We start from the raw sequence: 24,202 nt of genomic DNA on the forward strand, positions 1-24,202 counted from the left end.
ACTGGTAGTTACTCGGTTCCTACTGGTTAACAGAGTTCAGACTAAATTTGGAGAAAACCCTTCCTGGTCAAAAGTTCCCTCTCAAATTCCAGGCTGCCATATGCAAGTTTTTTTTTTTTTTTTTTTTTTTTTTTTATACTTGTGGATGGTTTATTGGCCCCTGGCGCAGAAGATTCAGGGAGGACCCAAGGGTCTGTTACCGACATTAGGCGTAGCCTTGGGAACCGCGTTCTTTTTGGCCAAAAAAGGGGCTATCATGATCATCTTTGCTCTGTCGTCCTGGAATTTCCCCAGGACTAATGGAATCAATGCTATCGGGGGAAAGGCGTATGTTATTTGGAAATTACAGGGAATTAGAAAGGCGTCTACGGTCTCTGGATTCCCCCGTGGATTTATTGGACAGAATTTCTCTGTTTTCTGGTGTTGACTGCTCTCGAATAGATCTATATCCGGGGTCCCCAACGGTCCACTATGTGATTGAATATTTGCTGGTTTAATTCCCTGTTTTAGCTGTGTTCTGCTAAGAAATCTGCTGTCTGATTTTCTGACCCTTTGATAAGTAGGGCTGTTAGGGAGGATAGGTTGGATTCTGCTTGAAAAAGAATGGATTTCGTTACTTCCATCAGGGATTGGGACCTCGTACCCCCCTGGTGATTCAAATACGCCACTACCGTCCTGTTGTCTGTCAGTACCCTTACGTGATGGGAATGGAGGGGAACTAAGAAATGGTCTAGCGCGTATTTACTGCCAAAAAACTCTTTCATGCTTGAAGTGAAGAGCTTTTCCCCTCTGACCATGGCCCCTGGGCAATTTGATCTTTTAAGTGAGCTCCCCAACCCCATGGAATTGCATCCGTGGTGAGGGTTACTGAGACCGGCCATATCCATGGAACCCCCCTGGCGAGATTGGTCGAGTCTATCCACCAGGCTAGGGAAGTCATTGTCTGCGAGGAGTTTTCCAAGCGCTTTCCTAAATCTCCCTCTAGGTGGGATTTCCCACTGGAGATCTCTGGAATGATACTGAGCCCCCTGGATCGTCGGGATGCAGGCTGTCATCGATCCTAATATAGACATTACTTTCCTTAAAGAAAAGACTGGAGAATGTTATAAGTGCTCCACCAATTGTGTCATGTTGGAAATTTTTAACTCTGTTAGACGACTTTTTTTTTTTTTTTTTTTAGTCTATTATTGTCCCCCAGTACTGCTGTACTTGTGTTGGGATAATTTTGGATATCTCTAGGTTCAAAACCCAACCCAGATTTGATAGGGCTGTCGTCACTTTGTCCGACTGCTAACTGCAATGGAGAGAGGATCTGCCCATCACTGGGAGGTCGTCCAGATAAGGAACAATTAACCCCTCTTGTTCCCTTATGTGAGTTATCACTTCTGCCATTAATTTTTTAAACACCCTCGGGCCTATGGCAAGACCAAAGGGGAGAGCTTTGAACTGATAATGCCTCAATTCCCCTTGAATCACTACCGCCACTCAGATATTTTCGGTGATCCGGATGGATCGGCACATGGTAGTATGCGTCCTTTAGGTCTATTACAGTCATAAAGCAAGACGGATGAAGGGTTCTGACACATGATTTTATTGTTTCCATCTTGAAGCTGTCTATCATAAGGTATTTGTTTAAGTTCTTCAGGTTTATTATTGTCCTGAAAATTCCATCTGGCTTTGTCCATAGAAAAAAAGGGGAGTAGAACCCTGTTGTCCCCTCCTGCTGTAGGACGTTCTTCAAAAAGGAGACTGTAGACTTACTTTTGAATGGCCAGCTATTTGATCTCTGATTCCCTCTGTGGTGTTGCGACAAATTGATGATGTGGCATCGTATGGAAATTCAACTTCAGACCCGTCTTGATTATGTTTACTGATTTTTTATTTTTTTTTTCGACTTTGAGAAAGTATGTCGGTCTCCCTCCTACCTGAGGCGCACTTTCATTGGGGCCGCTTATTATCCTGTTTGTTAAACATGAAGCCTCTGCCTTTAAATCTCGTCCTCCCATCCTCAACCTTGAAAAGGGCAGTCTATGAGACTGATTGGGAAAACCTAGGAAGGTTTGTTTTTTTTTTTTTTTGTTTTTTTTTTACTTTGTCCACAGCTTTCCCAAGAATATCATCCAGGGAGGCCTGAATAAAAATTCGCCCTGACATGGTATGGAGCAAAGCTTGGCCTTAGTTTGTAGATCATCTGGCCAGCACTTCAGTCATAGCGCTCTTTTTGCTGCGTTTGAGAATGAGGCTGATCTTGCTGTCAGTCTCACTGAATTTATGGAGGAGTTCGCTATACATGCTGCGGCCCCCTCATTACTGACACCGAGACTAGTATAGATTCTCTTGAAGTCTTATCTTTTAATTGGGTCTCCAGGTGATCTAGTCATGCTCTGGCAGTACATGTAGCAGCTATCCCGGGATTTAAACCCCCGCTAGCTGCTTCCCAGGAGCCTTTTCTAAGAAGATGTCGGCCCTTTTATTCATAGGGTCTTTGAGAGTTCCTATGCTTTCAAAGGGCAATGCAAAAAATTTTTTTTTTTTCTTTAGAGGTCTTCGCAATTGCGACATCTAATTTTGGTAGAATGGGTATTTTCTCTTAGGTGTTAACAGACTTTTTTATCTGGTCTTTACCACTCCTTTTTTATTAGGGCCCGAATTTTTTATTTAACAGGAACGCCCTGCGATTCCTTTGTTCTAGTCCGTCAAACATAAGATTCCACCCTTTGAGGATGCAAAGGAGGACGTAGAGCTATCTGAATTATAGTTAACGCTAGACTCCTGGGATTTATGTCTGGCCTTGCGTTTCTTTTACGGTTTTTTACGCTTTTCAGCGCATCTTTCACTTGAGACTTAATTAAGTCCTTAAGATCAGAAGTGAATCTTGGGGTTTCTTCACTTATGGTGTTCTCTAAGCATGTCGCATAGAGTTTCTTTACCCAGGTAGCGGGTAAATTTGTGGAGCAAAGTGGGCACACTTTATGTTTAATTTTCGATGTGCCTTTCCACAATGAATCCCTATTTGGAATATATACATTCACGGAGGTCACTTACCCTCCTAATGTGGGGGAGATACCGGTTCTGGTGTTTGGGGAAGCCTCCTCCATTTGAACCGTTGATTTTCTCCCGGATCCGCTGGAGCCTCTGCTGCATTGAGATCCCGAGTTGTGGCATTGCACAGGTCCGCCCTGCTGTTGCGGTCTCCGCTGCGGGTGATGGCGCTGCTGCGGGCGTTTCTCTCTGCGGGGATTGCAGTTTCCTCTGCTAGCCGTTTTTTTTTTTTTTTTTTTTTTGAAACTTGTTGATCAGCGGCTTCGCCCCTAGCGCAAAGCAGCATCCAGATTCCCAGAGGTGCCCTGCGCCGACCCGGAAATGACCACCGCACATGCGCCGCCAGCCCAACGCGCGCGCGTGCTCCTGCCGGCTCCCAGGAGGGACGGAAGCCTTGCAGCAGCCGCCGCTGCTGTCTCCTGTTGGCGCTTCCTGCTGGTGACCGCCGCCACCTCCTCCCGGGGCCCTAAGCCGGCGGTAACATACCAGGTAGCCGCCGCTACCTATTACCAGCTGCTGCTGCTGAAGGAAAGAGGCAGACTGGTGTCCTCTTCACTGCCTCTTCCCTGCACATTCGTACAAGGCCCGCCGACCCCGGATTGTGCCTTCAGGGAGAACCTCCACCTACGACCGCGGCAGGGCCCCCCACTGCCTGAATTCGGCCAGATGGTCCCCGGTATCCCGCGACGTCAGGTAACTGTGGGTTCCCCGTCAGGGACAGGAAACCGAACTGAGGTGGAGGAGAGGTCCCGCCTTTTTAACCTGTGGGTTTCCTGTCCCTGAGGTCGGATCCCTCTCTCTCCGTGGTGCCGTCATGGGAGTAAGAGAAAACATGTGTGTGGAAAAAATGTGATTGTTTTCATTTTCACGGCTCAACGTTATAAACGTCTGTGAAGCACTTGGGGTTTTAAGGTTCTCAATACACATCTAGATAAGTTCCCTGAAGGATCTAGTTTCCAAAATGGTGTCACTTGTGGCGGGTTGCCAATGTTTAGGCACTTCAGAGGCTCTCCAAATGCGACATGGCGTCCGCTAATTATGCCAATTTTTACATTCAAAAAGTTATATGGCGCTCCTTACCTTCCAAGCCCTGCCGTGAACCTGAACAGTAGTTTTCCCCACATATGGGGTATTGGCATGCTCAGGAGAACTTGCACAACAATTTGTATGGTCCATTTTCTTCTGTTACCCTTATGAAAGTAAAAAAAAATTGGGTCTAAAGGAAACTTTTTGTGAAAAAAAAATTAATGTTTATTTTTCTCCTTCCACATTCCATTAATTCCTGTGAAGCACCTGAAGGGTGTCACATTTCGGTATTTCTGTCATACAGACCCCTCAAAGTAACTTCAAATGTGATGTGGTCGTTAAAAAAATGATTTTATAAACTGTGTTGTAAAAATGAGACATTGTTGGTCAACTTTTTCCTAACAAAAAAAATAGGTTTCAAAAATTGTGCAGATGTTAAGTAGACATGTGGGAAATGTTATGTATTAGATATTTTGGGTGACAGGACTTCGTGATTTAACCCCTTTACCCCAAGGGTGGTTTGCACGTCAATGACCAGGCCAATTTTTACAATTCTGACCACTGTCCCTTTACGAGGTTATAACTCTGGAACGCTTCAACGGATCCCAGTGATTCTGATATTGTTTTCTCGTGACATATTGTACTTCATGATAGTGGTAACATTTCTTTGATATTACCTGCGTTTATATGTGAAAAAAAAACGGAAATTTGGCAAAAATTTGGAAAATTTCGCAATTTTCCAACTTTGAATTTTTATGCAATTAAATCACAGAGATATGTCACACAAAATACTTAATAAGTAACATATCCCACATGTCTACTTTACATCAGCACAATTTTGGAACCAACATTTTTTTTTGTTAGGGAGTTATAAGGGTTAAAAGTTGACCAGCAATTTCTCATTTTTACAACACCATTTTTTTTTTAGGGACCACATCTCATTTGAAGTCATTTTGAGGGGTCTATATGATAGAAAATACCCAAGTGTGACACCATTCTAAAAACTACACCCCTCAAGGTGCTCAAAACCACATTCAAGAAGTTTATTAACCCTTCAGGTGTTTCACAGGAATTTTTGGAATGTTTAAATAAAAATGAACATGTAACTTTTTCACAAAAAATTTACTTCAGCTCCAATTTGTTTTATTTTACCAAGGGTAACAGGAGAAAATGGACCCCAAAAGTTGTTGTACAATTTCTCCTGAGTACGCCGATACCCCATATGTGGGGGTAAACCACTGTTTCGGCGCATGACAGAGCTCGGAAGCGAAGGAGGGAAATTTGACTTTTCAATGCAAAATTGACAGGAATTGAGATGGGACGCCATGTTGCATTTGGAGAGCCCCTGATCTGCCAAAACAGTGGAAACCCCCCACAAGTGACACCATTTTGGAAAGTAGACCCCCTAAGGAACTTATCTAGGGGTGTGGTGAGCACTTTAACCCACCAAGTGCTTCACAGAAGTTTATAATGCAGAACCGTAAAAATAAAAAATCAAACGAAAATCATCTTTTTGCCCCCAATGTTTTATTTTCCCAAGGGTAAGTGAAGAAATTGGACCCCAAAAGTTGTACAATTTGTCCTGAGTACGCTGATACCCAATATGTGGGGGTAAACCACTGTTTGGGCGCATGGGAGAGCTCGGAATATAATTTATAATGCAGAGCCGTAAAAATAAAACAAAAATTTTTTCCACAAAAATTATTTTTTGGCCCCCAGTTTTGTATTTTTCCGAGGGTAACAGGTGAAATTGGACCCCAAAAGTTGTTGTCCAATTTGTTCGGAATACCCCGATACCCCATATGTGGGGGGAGAACCACCGTTTGAGCGCATGGCAGAGCTCGGAAGGGAAGGAGCATCATTTGGAATGCAGACTTAGATGGATTGGTCTGCAGGCGTCACATTGCGTTTGCAGAGGCCCTAATGTACCTAAACAGTAGAAACCCCCCACAAGTGACCCCATATTGGAAACTAGACCCCCCCAAGGAACTTATCTAGATGTGTTGTGAGAACTTTGAACTCCCAAGTGTTTCACTACAGTTTATAACGCAGAGCCGAGAAAATAAAAAATCCATTTTTTTCCCCACAAAAATAATTTTTTGGCCCCCAGTTTTGTATTTTCCCAAGGGTAACAGAAGAAATTGGACCCCAAAAGTTGTTGTCCTATTTGTCCTGAGTACGCTGATATCCCATATGTTGGGGTAAACCCCTGTTTGGGCACATGGGAGAGCTCGGAAGGGAAGGAGCACTGTTTTACTTTTTCAACGCAGAATTGGCTAGAATTGAGATCGGACGCCATGTCACGTTTGGAGAGCCCCTGATGTGCCTAAACAGTGGAAACCCCCCAATTATAACTTAAACCCTAATCCAAACACACACCTAACCCTAATCCCAATGGTAACCCTAACCACACCCCTAACCCTAATCCCAACCCTATTCCCAACCGTAAATGTAATCCTAACCCTAACTTTAGCCCCAACCCTAACTTTAGCCCCAACCCTAACTTTAGCCCCAACCCTAACTGTAGCCTTAACCCTAACCCTAGCCCTAACCCTAGCCCTAACCCTAGCCCTAACCCTAGCCCTAACCCTAGCCCTAACCCTAGCCCTAACCCTAAACCTAGCCCTAACCCTAGCCCTAATGGGAAAAAGGGAAAAATTAAAAAATTTAAAAAATGTATTTATTTCCAAACTAAGGGGGTGATGAAGGGGGGTTTGATTTACTTTTATAGTGGGTTTTTAGCGGATTTTTATGATTGGCAGTCGTCACACACTGAAAGACGCTTTTTATTGCAAAAAATATTTTTTGCATTACCACATTTTGAGAGCTATAATTTTGCCATATTTGAGTTCACAGAGTCATGTGCGGTCTTGTTTTTTGCGGGACGAGTTGACGTTTTCATTGGTAACATTTTCGGGGACGTGACATTTTTTGATCGCTTTTTATTCCGAGGCAGACTGACCGAAAACCAGCTATTCATGAACTTCTTTTGGGGGAGGCGTTTATACCATTCCGCGTTTGGTAAAATTGATAAAGCAGTTTTATTCTTCGGGTCAGTACGATTACAGCGATACCTCATTTATATCATTTTTTTATGTTTCGGCGCTTTTATACGATAAAAACTATTTTACAGAAAAAATAATTATTTTTGCATCGCTTTATTCTCAGGACTATAACTTTTTTATTTTTTTGCTGATGATGCTGTATGGTGGCTCATTTTTTGCGGGACAAGATGACGTTTTCAACGGTACCATGGTTATTTATATCTGTCATTTTGATCGCGTGTTATGCCACTTTTTGTTCGGCGGTATGATAAAGCGTTTTTTGCCTTTTTTTACGGTGTTCACTGAAGGGGTTAACTAGTGATATAGTTTTATAGGTGGGGTCGTTACGGACGCGGCGATACTAAATATGTGTACTTTTATTGTTGTTTTTTTTTTTTATTTAGATAAAGAAATGTATTTATGGGAATAATATTTTTTTTTCATTATTTAGGAATTTTTTTTTTTTAAACTTTTTTACTTTGTCCCAGGGGTGGGACATCACAGATCGGTGATCTGACAGTTTGCACAGCACTCTGTCAGATCACCGATCTGACTTACAGTGCTGCAGGCTTACCAAGCGCCTGCTCTGAGCAGGCACTTGGTAAGCCACCTCCCTCCCTGCAGGACCCGGATGCCGCGGCCATTTTGGATCTGGGCCTGCTACAGGGAGGGAGGTAGGGAGACCCTCGCAGCACGCGATCACATCGCGTTGCTGCGGGGGGCTCAGGGAAGCCCGCAGGGAGCCCCCTCCCTGCGCTATGCTTCCCTATACCGCCGGCACACCGCGATCATGTTTGATCGCGGTGTGCCAGGGGTGGTCCGTGACCGCTCCTGGCACATTGTGCCGGATGTCAGCTGCGATAGTCAGCTGACACCCGGCCGCGCTCCCCCCATGAGCGCGGCCGATCGCTATGACGTACTATCCCGTCGAGGGTCAGATAGGCCCAGGGCACCTCGACGGGATAGTACGTCTAAGGTCAGAGAGAGGTTAAGGACATAAAAATGAAAAGTTTGAAAAATGCAAACATTTTCAAAATTTTCACAAATAAACGTTAGTCATGTTGAATAAATTTTACCACTATCATGAAGTACAATATGTCACAAAAAAAACCACTCAGTTAGATCCATTGATGCGTTACAGAGTATGACATCATACAGGCTTCGGAGTGAAGGGGTTAAAAGGGGTGTTCCCCAAGAACAATAGTTCATTTTAAATCAATGGATCGCAGTTCCACAGTTGGAGTGTTTAAATAAAATGTGCTGAGATCTACTACATAATTGTCTAAGGGTCACTTCCGTCTGTCATTCTTTCTTTCTGTCACGGTTATTCATTCGCTGATTGGTCTCGGCAGCTGCCTGTCATGGCTGCCGCGACCAATCAGCGACGGCCACAGTCCGGAAGAAAATGGCCGCTCCTTCCTCCCCGCAGTCAGTGCCCGGCGCCCGCATACTCCCCTCCAGTCAGCGCTTACACAGGGTTAATGGCAGCGTTGACCGCGGTGTAACGCACTCGGTTAACGCTGCTATTAACCCTGTGTGACCAACTTTTTACTATTCATGCTGCCTATGCAGAAATAAAAAAAATAAAAAATAGTTACATACTCACGCTCCGGTGGCCCCACGGATCAAGAACCGGCCTTTCCCGTTCCGCGCGACGCCCCGGTGACCGCTGCATGCATTGCGGTCTCGCGAGATGATGACGTAATATACTACGTGAATGGGCAATATACTACGTGACTGGGCAATAAACTACGTGGCTGGGCAATATACTACGTGGACATGCATATTCTAGAATACCCGATGCGTTAGAATCGGGCCACCATCTAGTATTTTCATAAATAAACGCAAAACATATCAAAATAAATTAAACACTATCATCAAGTACAATGAGTCATGAAAAAAAAAACAACTGTCAAATCACTGTTATATGTTTAGAAAAATATTTAGAATTGAGAGTCCTCAGTGGTTGATACCTTTTAATGGCTAACTGAAAAGATGGTAACAAATTGCAAGCTTTCGAGACTACACAGGTCTCTTCATCAGGCAAAGACTAAAACAAATTCTGAAGAATCACATATTTATGCACAACATAGTATAGGGAAAAAAAAAAAGGGAAAAAAAAAAAACCATGGATAAGCCAGGTGACATGAAGCAGAATTACCATGGGTGATAAACAGTTACGTCCATAAATATTGGGCCAATTCTTAGATAAGGATTGTTTTATTGTCCTGTGATTCTAGTCCCGGCGAGATAGATACAATATACCGGAAATGGAGTGTGGCTTGAAATATAAGAATAGCCATTGGTTGATAGTGGTATAGCGATGATTGGGTGGTGGTGGATTTAAATAGACCAAGCCTCCTCTCCATGACACACGCCCCCGGATGAAGATACGATCGAAACGCGCGTAGGGGTTTCCTTGAGCGTGCTGTAGTGAGGTGAATATGCTTTTCTGTGCTCTACACTTACCATCTTGTTAAGTTTAGTACGTGCGCATTATATGGGTATATTCTGTTGAGGCAGGTGCCACAGAAGTTGCGGTATGTACCGGTTCTTGTATATTTATGCATGGCACTATGATAGTTCTTTTGCAGCTAAACTCTAGCACGCAAATTATTAGCACATTTGCACTTTAGAGAGCTCACATTCAAGCAGTCACCATACAATATGATACCTAAAACATATATAGCATTTTTATGCAATGTTGGGTTCAATTACTAAGCACACATCAAGGTCTTTTTTGGAATAGAGGTACTTGCATAAGTTTTTGTATTTTATGTTTTTATAAAATATATTAATAAAGTTTATATTTCTGAACTAAACATTCTGTCCCCTGAATGAGATTCTTGTGGGCCTGTGGGTAAGATCAGTTGTTTGAATGTGTTCTAATAGAGGTTCTAAGGACTAATATGTATAAATACAGAAAATGTTACGTCTGTTGTCTCCGGCCGCCGGACAAACAATTTTCGACGGATCTGGCGAACGACGGATGAAACGTGAGGCCATCCGTCGCTAATACAAGCTTATGAGAAAAAAAAGGATCCGGCGGCATCTGTCGCCGGATCAGTTTTTTTTCAAAATTCGACAGATTGTGACTGATGGCAAAAAACTGATGTGTGAAAGGGGCCTTAGTCACCAAGGGGTTAATGTTTTGTAATGCGCGTTTAATGTTAAGTAGTACCAAGTGGAAATATGGGTAACAAATGGTATGGCATTTACCAAGGACAGTGGTGATCCATCTTTCTGACACAGTGTCCACATCGACTGCAGTGGTGAGAACGTTTTGGTCTCATCAGATTACATTTGTTGCATAGCTCCCAAAATTCTTTCTCTAGTCAAGGTAGAAAAAATAAAAAAAGTAAAACAAATATTGCGGTCATTCAGAAGTTATTGGTTTATTTTCTCTGGATTATTTCTAAATGGCGTTCAGACATGTTCCATTAAACATCCAAAAGTTGGGTTTGGCTATTGTCTATGCTGAACACCACTCACACATGGATACAAAAGGAGCGATTCATTAAGACTGGTGCAGCGCACACGGATGTTCACAAAATCGCTTGCTGGAGTTCACTTACCGGATTCCTTAAATGGCATACACTGCTTAGTGAATCAGGCCTGTCTGATAGTGAATGTGGGCTAGCCGGAGTAAGTTACTCCACTTCAGTGATCAAATAACGGCAATATTTGGAGGTTACAAGCATTACTAAAAAGTAGCCTAATATAGTAGTAAACTATGACTGTTACAACCATTACCTGTAATGGGGATTTTTGGACTATCTTGCAGTTTACCAGGATCTGCAGTTGATGCTCTTAAAAGCGAAATCACACAAAAGATGGAAGTTACATAATAAGCTGAAAGACAAAATATAGCACACATTACCAAAACTACGGTAATATTTTTACTAAATTACTATATGATTATTTTGGCTTTTCCCAAAATCACAGGTTATCTGCCATCTACAGGATACAGGATTACTTGCTGATCATGGAGAGTTGGACTGCCGGGTCCCCCAATGATTCAAAGATCAGGGCTCTGCATTTGCATATTAAAAGACAAACCAATCATGTAATTTGTAGCATCTAAAGTGTCCCCAGTGTGGTGTTAGTGATGTAATGTGTGTCACTGACACATTTTCCCATAAAAAAACCCAAAAAACTTTTGATAGTTATATCTTACCTGCTTGTTTAGTCTTAGGGATGTGCTTCAAAGCCTTGAGTCAGGGTTGTTCCCAACCATGCAATTCAAATTAAGTTCCCAGGGTTGTGCTGATGTCACTGTAAATCCTGCACTTGAGCAGCGTTGTTTTGCAGTGCTCACGCAGTGTCTATTGGAGGAGTCGCACTTGCGCATTGTTTATTGGTGATCCGCGCATGTGCTGTGACGAGCAGCGCAACTCCAGGAACATGAATCAAAATTGGGTGGGCACGGACAAGCCAGACTCAACGCAATGAAGCACAACCCTATGACTAAACGAGGAAGTAAGATATAACTATAAAAAGTGCTTTTTATAAGAATTACAGGGTCGATTTTAATGGAAAAAACATGTTAGTCCTGCGCCTTGCATCACTAACACCCCACTGGGGGCACTTTAGATGCTACAAATGACATGACAGGTTCCCTTTAAATGCAGCAATGGTGCACATGGCACAGGTGTCAGTTACAGTGATGACTGGACGAAAAATAGAGTACAGCGCTTTGCTTTCCCCGGCAGCCCCGTAAAAGGTTGACTGGCGCAGAGGGGCATACATCACATAGCCATGTAGTAAAAGTCCTAGACCCTCCACCCTTTCTCCATACCTCGAAGCAAAAAATAAAAAATAAAAATCATTTAAACACAAGGAGAGGGATATGCATTGCGACACATGCACAAGTAATTATGCCCTTAATATAACCCCTTAGTGTTATCACCCACTACAATACCCCTTTCATGACCCCAGTAAAGTGTTATGCACCCCCAAAGACAATATATTCCCCTAATCAATCCCCCAAACACATGCAAAGTATTGTGCTGCCACAGTGCTCCCAGAAAATATATTTTTCGGCCACAGACCCTCAACAGCATAATATTATTATTTATTTATATAGCACCATTAATTCCATGGTGCTGTACATGTGAAAAGGGCTTACATACAGAGTTATAGATATCGTTAACAGTAAACAAATTTACAGTGAGACTGGTACAGAGGGGAGAGGACCCTGTCCTTGCGGACTTACATTCTTCAGGATAGTGGGGAAGAGACAGGAGGTTGGTGTGCTGCAGCACTGGTGGTGGTGAGGCTGCAGCTCGGGTGGTCGGTGACGTGGCGGAAGCTCGGGTGGTCGGTGACGTGGCGGCAGCTCGGGCGGTCGGTGACATGGCGGCAGCTCGGGCGGTCGGTGACGTGGCGGCAGCTCGGGCGGTCGGTGACGTGGCAGAATGGTTATTGCAGGCTGTAGGCTTTCCTGAAGAGATGGGTTTTCAGGTTCCATCTGAAGGATCCGAGGGTGGTGGATAATCGGACGTGTTGAGGCATGGAATTCCAGACGATGGGGGATATTCGGGAGAAATCTTGGAGGAGGTTGTGTGAGGACCGAATAAGTGTGGAGGAGAGGAGGAGGTCTTGGGAGGATCGAAGATTACGTGAGGGAAGATATTGAGAGATTAGTTCAGAGATATAAGGAGGGGACAGGTTGTGGATGGCTTTGTAGATCAGTGTTAGTAGTTTAAACTGGATTAGTTGGGGAATTAGGAGCCAGTGGAGGGATTTGCAGAGGGGTGAAGCAGGGGAGTAGCGAGGAGAGAGGTGGATTAGCCGAGCAGCAGAGTTGAGGACAGACTAGAGTGGTGCAAGGGAGTTAGCGGGGAGGTCACAGAGGAGGGTGTTGCAGTAATCGAGGCAGGAGATGATGAGAGCATGCACAAGAGTTTTAGTAGATTGAAGGGACGGATTCTGGCAATATTTTTGAGTTGGAGGCGACAGGAGGTGGCAAGGGTTTGGACGTGCGGTTTGAAGGACAGGGCAGAATTGAGAGTTACCCCGAGGCAGCGGATTTCTGGTGCGGGATAGAGCGTGATGCCGTTTACTATAAATAGATAGTTCAGGTAGGTGGGATACGCGAGATGGGGGAAAGATGATGAGTTCGGTTTTGTCTACATCGAGTTTTAGAAAGCGAGAGTTGAAGAAGGAGGATATGTCTGACAGACACTCCGGGATTCTGGACATAAGAGGCGACATCTGAGCCAGAGAGGTAGGTCTGAGTGTCGTCCGCATATAGGTGGTACTGGAAGCCATGGGACTTTATGAGTTGTCCTAGGCCAAGGGTATAGATGGAAAAAAATAGAGGCCCTAGGAAAGAGCCTTGAGGGACTCCAACAGAGATTGGGTGGGGTGAGGAGGTAGTGTGTGAGTGGGAAACGCTAAATGTGCAGTTGGAAAGGTATGAGGCAATCCAGGACAGGGCAAAGTCTTTGATGCCGAGGGAAGAAAGAATCTGTAGCAGTAAGAGGTGGTCGACTGTGTCAAAAGCAGAGGACAGATCGAGAAGGAAGAGGATGGAGAACTGTCTGTTAGCTTTGGCTGTGAGTAACTCATTAGTAATTTTGGTCAGAGCAGTTTCGGTGGAGTGGTGGGGGCAGAAGCCAGATTGGAGGTTGTCAAGGAGAGAGTTAAGGTACCGTCACACATAACGATATCGTTAACGAAATCATTATGTGTGACAGCGACCAACGATCAGGCCCCTGCTGGGAGATCGTTGGTAGCTGGGGAAAGTCCAGGACTTTATTTTGTCACTGGATCACCCGCTGACATCGCTGGATCGGCGTGTGTGACGCCGATTCAGCGATGTCTTCACTGGTAACCAGTCTTTACTGGTAACCAGTCTTTACTGGTAACCAGTCTTTACTGGTAACCAGTCTTTACTGGTAACCAGTCTTTACTGGTAACCAGTCTTTACTGGTAACCAGTCTTTACTGGTAACCAGTCTTTACTGGTAACCAGTCTTTACTGGTAACCAGTCTTTACTGGTAACCAGTCTTTACTGGTAACCAGTCTTTACTGGTAACCAGTCTTTACTGGTAACCAGTCTTTACTGGTAACCAGTCTTTACTGGTAACCAGTCTTTACTGGTAACCAGTCTTTACTGGTAACCAGTCTTTACTGGTAACCAGTCTTTACTGGTAACCAGTCTTTACTGGTAACCAGTCTTTACTGGTAACCAGTCTTTACTGGTAACCAGTCTTTACTGGTAACCAGTCTTTACTGGTAACCAGTCTTTACTGGTAACCAGTCTTTACTGGTAACCAGTCTTTACTGGTAACCAGTCTTTACTGGTAACCAGTCTTTACTGGTAACCAGTCTTTACTGGTAACCAGTCTTCACTGGTAAGCAGGGCCACGCTTAGTAACCTGATGTTTACCCTGGTTACCATTGTAAATGTAAAAAAAACAAGCACTACATACTCACATTCCGGTGTCTGGTCACGTCCCTTGCCTTCATCTTCCCGCACTGACTGTGAGCGCCGGCCGCCGTAAAGCAGAGCACAGCGGTGTCGTTACCGCTGTGCTTTACGGCCGGCGCTCAGTCAGTGCGGGAAGCTGAAGGAGAGGGACGTCCCAAGACACCAGAATGTAAGTATGTACTGTTTGTTTTTTTTACATTTAAAATGGTAACCAGGGTAAACATCGGGTTACTAAGCGCGGCCTTGCGCTTAGTAACCCGATGTTTACCCTGGTTACCCGGGGACTTCGGGATCGTTGGTCGCTGGAGAGCTGTCTGTGTGACCGCTCTCCAGTGACCAAACAGCGACGCTGCAGCGATCGGCATCGTCGTCTAGATCGCTGCAGCGTCGCTAAATGTGACTGTACCTTTAGATGAGAGGTGAGAGGAAAGTTGACCATGGACATGCTGCTCAAGGAGTTTGGAAGCAAACGGGAGCAGTGATATGGGGTGATAGCTGGGCATAGCGGTTGGGTCAAGGTTAGCTTTTTGAGGATGGGTGTGATGGTGGCATGTTTGAAGGCAGAGCGGAAAGTACCAGAAGATAGCGATAGGTTGAAGAGCTGGGTTAGGGCTGGAATGAGCGTGTTAGTGAAGTTGGGGAGCAAGTGGGAAGGGATGGGGGCGAGTAAGTTCTCCTTCAGTGATGTTGGAGAGGGAAGTTGTTGGGGGAAGGGCAGAGGTCTGGTATATGGAGTGGTTGGGGTGGTGGAAAAAAGTTTGCCTTGTTTGGTCGATCTTGTTTTTGAAGTAGGTGGCAAAGTCCTCAGAAGAGATTAGGGGAGTTGGAGGTGGCAGTGGTGGGCGGAGGAGAAAGTTAAATGTGCTGAACAGTTGTTTTGGGTTGTAGGATAGTGAAGATACAGGGTTAGTGAAATAAGTCTGTTTAGCAGAAGTGAGGGCTAGTTTACAGGCAAGTGTAGCTTGTTTGAAAGTGTTGAAGTTGTCTGACAGGCGTGTTTTTTTTCCAACGCGGCTCAGCGACCCTGGATGCTTGTCGGAGTTTTTTGGTGAGGTTGTTATGCCAGGGTTGCCTATTGATTTGTCGCACTTTGCCATGCATGAGAGGGTTGACTGGGTCTATGACTGATGTGAGGGTGGAGTTATAGAAAGCGGTGGCGCTATCCATGTCATGGAGTGAAGATATGGAGGACAGGGGTAGAAGAGAGTCTGAGAATGTCTAGGTATGCAAGGTTTCTGCGATGATGTGGTACTGGCTGGACGTGGGGGGCAGGTGAGGAGGACAAGGAAGAGAAGGTGAGTAGATGGTGGTCAGATAAGGGGAAGGGAGAGGTTCATAATATGCCCCACATAATGATATCCCCACACACAGTATCCACAGATCCCCCCTAAAGCCACTCTCCTTCCACCCACCCATACTTTAATGGCCTCTATAGCCCCCAACAATTAAAGACATTAAAAAACAAATAAATAAAACCTTCTCATATCAATGCTCTGCTCAGATCTGGGCACCCGATGTGAGTTATTAATGTCACCTGCTGCGTGGAGACAAATGTTCAGTCTGAATGGTACAGCAGGGAGCAGACAGCTCCCTGTTACATCATTCAGTTCAATAGTGCCAGTGCACTGGGCCCCATATCGACCACGTGATCGGCCTCCATTGGTTTTACAACCCTGAGCGGAAGTCAAGCATGTGCACCTCCAATCCATTAAAGGCTAGGCTGCACAGCCCTGCTCTTAGGATCACTGGGCAACTCAGCAGTCAGGCCACCTCATCAGCAAGTTATCTTTTATCCCATAGATAGGAGTTAAAAGGTTTTTTAACCCCTTAGTGAAGGAGCCAAATTTTTGAAATCTGACCAGTGTCACTTTATGTGGTAACTCTGCAACGCTTCAACAAATCCCAGTGATTTTGAGAGTTTTTTCGTGACATATTATACTTTATGATAATGGTAAATTTAGGTCAATATGTTTTGTGTTTATTTATAAAAAATATCAAAAATTTGAGAAAAATTTTAAAAAATTAGCAATTTTCAAAATTTGAATGATTATCCCTTTAATTCAGATAGCCATACCACAGCAAAACATTAATAAATAACATTTCCCACATGTCAGCTTTACATCAGCATCATTTGTAAAATGTTATTTTATTTTTTTTAGCATTTTAGGAGGTTTAAAATTGTACCAGCAATTTTTCATTTTTTCAAGGAAATTTACTAAATATATTTTTTAGGGACTTATCCATGTCTGAAGTGACTTTAGGGGTCTCATATTGGGAAACCCCCAAACGTGATACCATTTTAAAAACAGCAACCCTGACATATCAAAAACTGCTGTCCGGTAGTTTATTAACCCTTCAGGTGCTTTACAAGAATTAATGCAAAGTGGCATGACAGAAATGAAAATGTGTATTTTTACCACCTAAATGCCTCTAACTTCTGAACAGATTACTACAGCCGTCAGACTCTAAGGCCGCTATTTGGTCATGAATTGCCATGGCAAACTTCAGGACCACACAATCATGATCTGAGGGCACCAATTTGGATAAAGAGGAAGCTCTCACACTCTGTTAACCATATATAATGATGTAGTCACTTTTACAGCAGCATCTAAGGGGGTTAAACAGATTTGGACGGTGCAAACACTGATCGTGGCTGATGCAGAAAGTTGTCAGCTATAGTATACAACCGACAGATGCTGGATTGTTACCTGTATGGGGAGGCTATTCTCTCAAATGTAAGGTCAGTTAAAAGGCGTATTGGCTGTCATTAAGGGGTTTTAAACACACACATGAAGGAACCCTCAAGTTTCAAAGCCCTGCTGTGTGCAATTCCTGTACCATGTACAGATAGACGTCGGCGGCATGCATTGCCTCCTACCTGCAATATTTTCCTAAAGCGCAAGAAGTAACTAGTCCCTATAATGCTCCATTAAGAAAAACACTACCAAAGGTCAAAAATGACCCCTGTGTCTGCCAGGCAAGTATGCTATATTAACCCCTTAACCCCCAGCGTTTTTTCAGTTTTGGGTTTTCATTTTTCGCTCCCCTCCTTCCCAGAGCCATAACGTTATTTTTCCGTCAATATGGCCATGTGAGGGCTTATTTTTGTGGGACGAATTGTAGTTTTGAACGACACTATTGGTTTTACTGTGTCGTGTACTAGAAAACAGGAAAAAAAAAAGTTCCAAGTGCAGTGAAATTGCAAAAAAAAGTGCAGTACCACACTTGGTTTTTTGTTTGGCTTTTTGCTAGGTTCACTAAATGGTAAAACTGACCTGCCATTATGATTCTCCAGGTCACTTCGAGTTCATAGACACTAAACATGTCTAGGTTCTTTTTCTATCTAAGTGGTGAAAAAAAATTCCAAACTTTGCTAAAATTAAAAAAAAAAAAATTGGGCAACTTCCCGATACCCGTAGCGTCTCCAATTTTCGTGATCTGGAGTTGGTTGAGGGCTTATTTTTTGTGTGCCGAGCTGACATTTTTAATGATAGCATTTTGGTGCAGATATGTTCCTTTGATTGTCCGTTATAGCATTTTAAGCCCTCTCTGACCTTAGACGTACTGTCCCGTCGAGGTGCCCTGGGCCTATCTGACCCTCGACGGGATAGTACGTCATAGCGATCGGCCGCGCTCAGGGGGGTAGCGCGGCCGAGTGTCAGCTGCCTATCGCAGCTGACATCCGGCACAATGTGCCAGGAGCGGTCACGGACCGCCCCCGGCACACTGAGCCCTGGCACACCGCGATCAAACATGATCGCGGTGTGCCGGCAGTACAGGGAAGCATCGCGCAGGGAGGGGGCTCCCTGCGGGCTTCCCTGAGACCCCCGCAGCAACGCGATGTGATCGCGTTGCTGCGAGGGTCTCCTACCTCCTTCCTCGCTGCAGGCCCCGGATCCAAGATGGCCGCGGCATCCGGGTCCTGCAGGGAGGGAGGTGGCTTCACAGAGCCTGCTCAGAGCAGGCACTGTGAAGCCTGCAGTGCTGTAAGTCAGATCGGTGATCTGACAGAGTGCTGTGCAAACTGTCAGATCACCGATCTGTGATGTCCCCCCCGGGACAAAGTAAAAAAAAAAATTTCCAAATGTGTAAAAAAAAAAAAATAAAAAAAAATAATTCCTAAATAATGGAAAAAAAATTATTATTCCCATAAATACATTTATCTAAATAAAAAAAAAAATAAACAATAAAAGTACACATATTTAGTATCGCCGCGTCCGTAACGACCCAACCTATAAAACTGGCCCACTAGTTAACCCCTTCACTAAACACAGTAAGAAAAAAAAAAAAAAAACGAGGCAAAAAACAACGCTTTATTATCATACTGTCGAACAAAAAGTGGAATAACACGCGATCAAAAAGACAGATATAAATAACCATGGTACCGCTGAAAACATCATCTTGTCCCGCAAAAAACGAGCCGCCATACAGCATGATCACCAAAAAATCGCCAAAACATAAAAAAATAATATGAGGTGTCGCTGTAATCGTACTGACCCAAAGAATAAAACTGCTTTATCCATTTTACCAAACGCGGAACGGTATAAACGCCTCCCCCCCAAAAAAAGTCATGAATAGCTGGTTTTCGGTCATTCTGCCTCACAAAAATTGGAATAAAAAGTGATCAAAAAATGTCACGTGCCCGAAAATGTTACCAATAAAAACTTCAACTCGTCCCGCAAAAAACAAGACCTCACATGACTCTGTGGACTCAAATATGGAAAAATTATAGCTCTCAAAATGTGGTAACACAAAAAATATTTTTTGCAATAAAAAGCGTCTTCCAGTGTGTGACGGCTGCCAATCAAAAATCCGCTAAAAAACCCGCTATAAAGTAAATCAAACCCCCCTTCATCACCCCCTTAGTTAGGGAAAAATTAAAAAAATGTATTTATTTCCATTTTCCCATTAGGGTTAGGGCTAGGGTTAGGGCTAGGGTTAAGGCTAGGGTTAAGGCTACAGTTAGGGCTGGGCCTAAAGTTAGGGTTAGGGTTTGGATTACATTTACGGTTGGGAATAGGGTTGGCATTAGGGTTAGAGGTGTGGTTAGGGTTACCGTTGGGATTAGGGCTAGGGATGTGTTTGGATTAGGGTTTCAGTTATAATTGGGGAGTTTCCACTGTTTAGGCACATCAGGGGCTCTCCAAACGTGACATGGCGTCCGATCTCAATTCCAGCCAATTCTGCGTTGAAAAAGTAAAACAGTGCTCCTTCCCTTCCGAGCTCTCCTGTGTGCCCAAACAGGGGTTTACCCCAACATATCGGGTATCAGCGTACTCAGGACAAATTGGACAACAAATTTTGGGGTCCAATTTCTCCTGTTACCCTTAAGAAAATACAAAACTGGGGGCTAAAAAATAATTTTTGTGGGAAAAAATGGATTTTTTATTTTCACGGCTCTGCGTTATAAACTGTAGTGAAACACTTGGGGGTTCAAAGTTCTCACAACACATCTAGATAAGTTCCTTGGGGTGTCTAGGTTCCAATATGGGGTCACTTGTGGGGGGTTTCTACTGTTTAGGTACATTAGGGGCTCTGCAAACGCAATGTGATGCCTGCAGACCATTCCATCTAAGTCTGCATTCCAAATGGCGCTCCTTCCCTTCCGAGCTCTCCCATGCGCTCAAACGGTGGTTCCCCCCACATATGGGGTATCAGCGTACTCAGGACAAATTGGACAACAACTTTTGGGGTCCAATTTCTTCTGTTACCATAGGGAAAATACAAAACTGGGGGCTAAAAAATAATTTTTGTGGGAAAAAAAATTTTGTTTTATTTTTATGGCTCTGCATTATAAACTTCTGTGAAGCCCTTGGTGGGTCAAAGTGCTCACCACACATCTAGATAAGTTCCTTAGGGGTCTACTTTCCAAAATGGTGTCACTTGTGGGAGGTTTCAATGTTTAGGCACATCAGTGGCTCTCCAAATGCAACATGGCGTCCCATCTCAATTCCTGTCAAATTTGCATTGAAAAGTCAAACGGCGCTCCTTCCCTTCCGAGCTCTCCCATGCGCCCAAACAGTGGTTTACCGCCACATATGGGGTATCAGCGTGCTCAGGACAAATTGTACAACAACTTTTGCAGTCCAATTTCTTCTGTTACCTTTCGGAAAATAAAAAATTGGGGGCAAAAAAATAATTTTTGTGAAAAAATATTTTCTATTTTTACAGTTCTGCATTATAAACTTCTGTGAAGCACTTGGTGGGTCAAAGTGCTCACCACACATCCAGATAAGTTCCTTAGGGGGTCTACTTTCAAAAATGGTGTCACTTGTGGGGGGTTTCAATATTTAGGCACATCAGTGGCTCTCCAAACGCAACATGGCGTCCCATCTCAATTCCTGTCAATTTTGCATTGAAAAGTCAAATTGCCCTCCTTCGCTTCCGAGCTCTGTCATGCGCCCAAACAGTGGTTTACCTCCACATATGGGGTATCGGCGTACTCAGGACAAATTGTACAACAACTTTTGGGGTCCATTTTCTCCTGTTACCCTTGGTAAAATAAAACAAATTGGAGCTGAAGTAAATTTTTTGTGAAAAAAAGTTACATGTTCATTTTTATTTCAACATTCCAAAAATTCCTGTGAAACACCTGAAGGATTAATAAATTTCTTCTTGAATGTGGTTTTGAGCACCTTGAGGGGTGCAGTTTTAAGAATGGTGTCACACTTGGTTATTTTCTATCATATAGACCCCTCAAAATGACTTCAAATGAGATGTGGTCCCTAAAAAAAAAAAAAAAATGGTGTTGTAAAAATGAGAAATTGCTGGTCAACTTTTAACCCTTATAACTCCCTAACAAAAAGAATTTTGGTTACAAAATTGTGCTGATGTAAAGTAGACATGTGGGAAATGTTAGTTATTAAGTATTTTGTGTGACATATCTCTGTGATTTAATTCCATAAAAATTCAAAGTTGGAAAATTGCGAAATTTTCAAAATTTTCACCAAATTTCCGTTTTTTTTCACAAATAAATGCAGGTATTATCAAAGAAATTTTACCACTATCATGAAGTACAATATGTCACGAGAAAACAATGTCAGAATCACCAGGATCCATTGAAGAGTTCCAGAGTTATAACCTCATAAAGGGACAGTGGTCAGAATTGTAAAAATTGGCCTGGTCATTGACGTGCAAACCACCCTTGGTGGTAAAGGGGTTAATGCAACATTGCAGCGACCAAAAAAAGGCAATTCTGACGTTTTGAATTTTTTATCGCTACGCCGTTTAGCGATAAGGTTAATCCTTTTTTTTGATAGATCGGGCTGACCGCCTGTGCGGCGGCCCTGCCTGTGATTCCCAGCTCCTCAGTGTCTTATGATTTATTCACACTGCGGGGCTGGGATACCTGGGCATGCGCACTGCGTGTCTAAGCCACTCACCCAGGTCGCAGTGCGCATGCCCAGGAATCCCAGCCCCGCATTGTGAATAAATGATAAGACACTGAGGAGCTGGGATTCACAAGCAGAGCGGCCGCACAGGCGCAGTCAGCGAGACTGCATATGAGGACAGATGGGCAGCGCTCATTGCGCCTGCCCCAGGCAAGACAAAAGAGCGCAGGCGCCGGCAGATTTCAAAACAAATAGTGCTGAGGAGGCGGCACCCGGCGCCAAGAAGACTTGAGTGACGGCTGTGTTCCGTCTGCAGCAAGGGGGGAAAGACCTGCCTCCAGGACTAAAGACAGGTATTTCGGACAAATTAAAAAACGGATTATTTCTGCATTTACACCACCAATAACTAAAAGAGCCACCTTGTCAGAATGCAGCATTACTGCTGCACAAGGTGGCTCTTTTAGTTTCAAATGCCTGGGAGTGGGGGGGGGGGGTGGTGACTGGTTCCCTTTAAGATCAAGCTTTCTTCAAAAATTCCATTATTGATAGACTAGTTGGCCTGTGCGAAATTTTCCCACATTGGATGTCAGAGGCACAGGCAATTTCAGGAATATAAAGCTGTTAAATGTACTTAATAAGATGATAAACACAGAGAGGTATGTGTGTCACTGATATATATATATATATATATATATATATATATATATATATATATATATATATATATATATATATATATATATATATATATATATATATATATATATATATATATATATTTTTTTTTTTTTTTTTTTTTTTTTCTTTCACGAATATTTGAGCCCACGGATCCATTATATGTCCATTTTGCAAGCTGGCAAGAAAATCTTGCCATACGGATGTCACATGGATGCTTACATGCGAGAAAATCGCATCCTCGCACTGCTCACGGGTGACGTATGGATCACTGTTCAGGGAACATTTCTGCGATTCTCGTCCGTGTAAAACGGACCAATTGTTTATACGTTGCATGTGACTCCAGCCTAAAGGAGATCCCCCAACATTAAACATTACAGTATTTTACTTACTGATCAGAAGGGTCTGATTGTCAGGACCTTGCAAAAGAACAGGGGCAGCAGCATTTTTTTCCCCTCAACAGCAGCACTGCCATCTATCTGCAGTGTAGGGAAGTGCAACACAGCCCTATGTATGTGAACGGAGCAGCTCCCTGTACAGCAGTGCCATTTTGACAGAAAAAATGATGAAGAACTGACCCCATAACTGAGCGTATTTACACCCTTGTATAATGGCAAGTTTACCTTTCAGATGGTGTATCATTTGTGTATGTGGGTGCAGTATGAACGGAGAAACAAGGAATCACTGAAAAAGAGTGTTTTGAAATATTATAGAAGGATTATTTATAACCCACAATGCCATTTCTTATGTGACTGCAGACATGTGAATCCTCACAGTGTAGAGTGACTGCAGCATTTCGTGCCAAACCTAGACAGCCCCTTTATAAATAAATTCCTAAATAACTTAATTTACCAAATCATACTCATTATGCAAGGACTATGAAATTAAGATGGGCGTTGTCTTCTTACACTGACAAATACCCATTACAGAATATTAATAGGACAAATGCATGTGAGCATGTGCAGTAGAAAGCTCCGCCTCCTCCCTTCTTTGGCACAAAGCAGTGCTTCCAGGTTATATATTTTCACTAATGTTGGAGATACCAGTGGTGCTGAGGTAGGAATAGTCTGCTCACAATGCGGTCCACCCTGTCTTTCTAATCCAATATTGGAAATACTGTGGTCCCGGTGGGAATCATAAGCTGCATTCACCACTGCCCATTGTTTACATCAGGGGTGTCAAACTGCATTCCTCGAGGGCTGCAAACAGGTCATGTTTTCAGGATTTCCTTGTACTGCACAGGTGATAATTTAATCACCAACTCATTATTTGTGTAGGTGATTAAATTATCACCTGTGCAGTACAAGGAAATCCTGAAAACATGACCTGTTTGCAGCCCACGAGGAATGCAGTTTGACACCCCTGGTCTACATAATCTAATATTGAAGATACTAGTAGTACTGAGGTAAGAAGAGACTGCTCACACTGTTCTCCAAACATGTCTTTCTGGAAGCTGGAGCACTCACAAACTACTTCTCATACAACTTATCAGGAAAACTTCACTTTTTACAGCCCTGGATAGCCGATAATTAATTGCCCGATAGTGAACACCACCTTGCGCACTGTTGGAGTCTTCAGAGTTCATGGGGGTTCTTGGAGGCACTGGAGCAATACTCAGGCTCTTTCTTGCCAATTCACAGACTTGT

General features: G+C 43.5%; 1 protein-coding gene across 1 annotated transcript in view; it reads right to left on the reverse strand.

Annotated features, from left to right (window-relative positions):
* Positions 1–24,202, reverse strand: part of ZDHHC21 (zinc finger DHHC-type palmitoyltransferase 21) — a 118,521-nt gene that overhangs the window by 41,147 nt on the left and 53,172 nt on the right. The window contains exons 3-4 of the mRNA XM_069765111.1: positions 10,866–10,964; positions 10,332–10,443 (exon numbers count right to left, since the gene is read on the reverse strand). Coding sequence (XP_069621212.1) covers positions 10,332–10,443; positions 10,866–10,964 — 211 coding nt within the window. The remainder of the gene's footprint in view (positions 1–10,331; positions 10,444–10,865; positions 10,965–24,202) is intronic.

This window comes from Ranitomeya imitator, chromosome 1, assembly GCF_032444005.1.
Source record: "Ranitomeya imitator isolate aRanImi1 chromosome 1, aRanImi1.pri, whole genome shotgun sequence".
NCBI classification, from domain to species: Eukaryota; Metazoa; Chordata; class Amphibia; order Anura; family Dendrobatidae; genus Ranitomeya; species Ranitomeya imitator.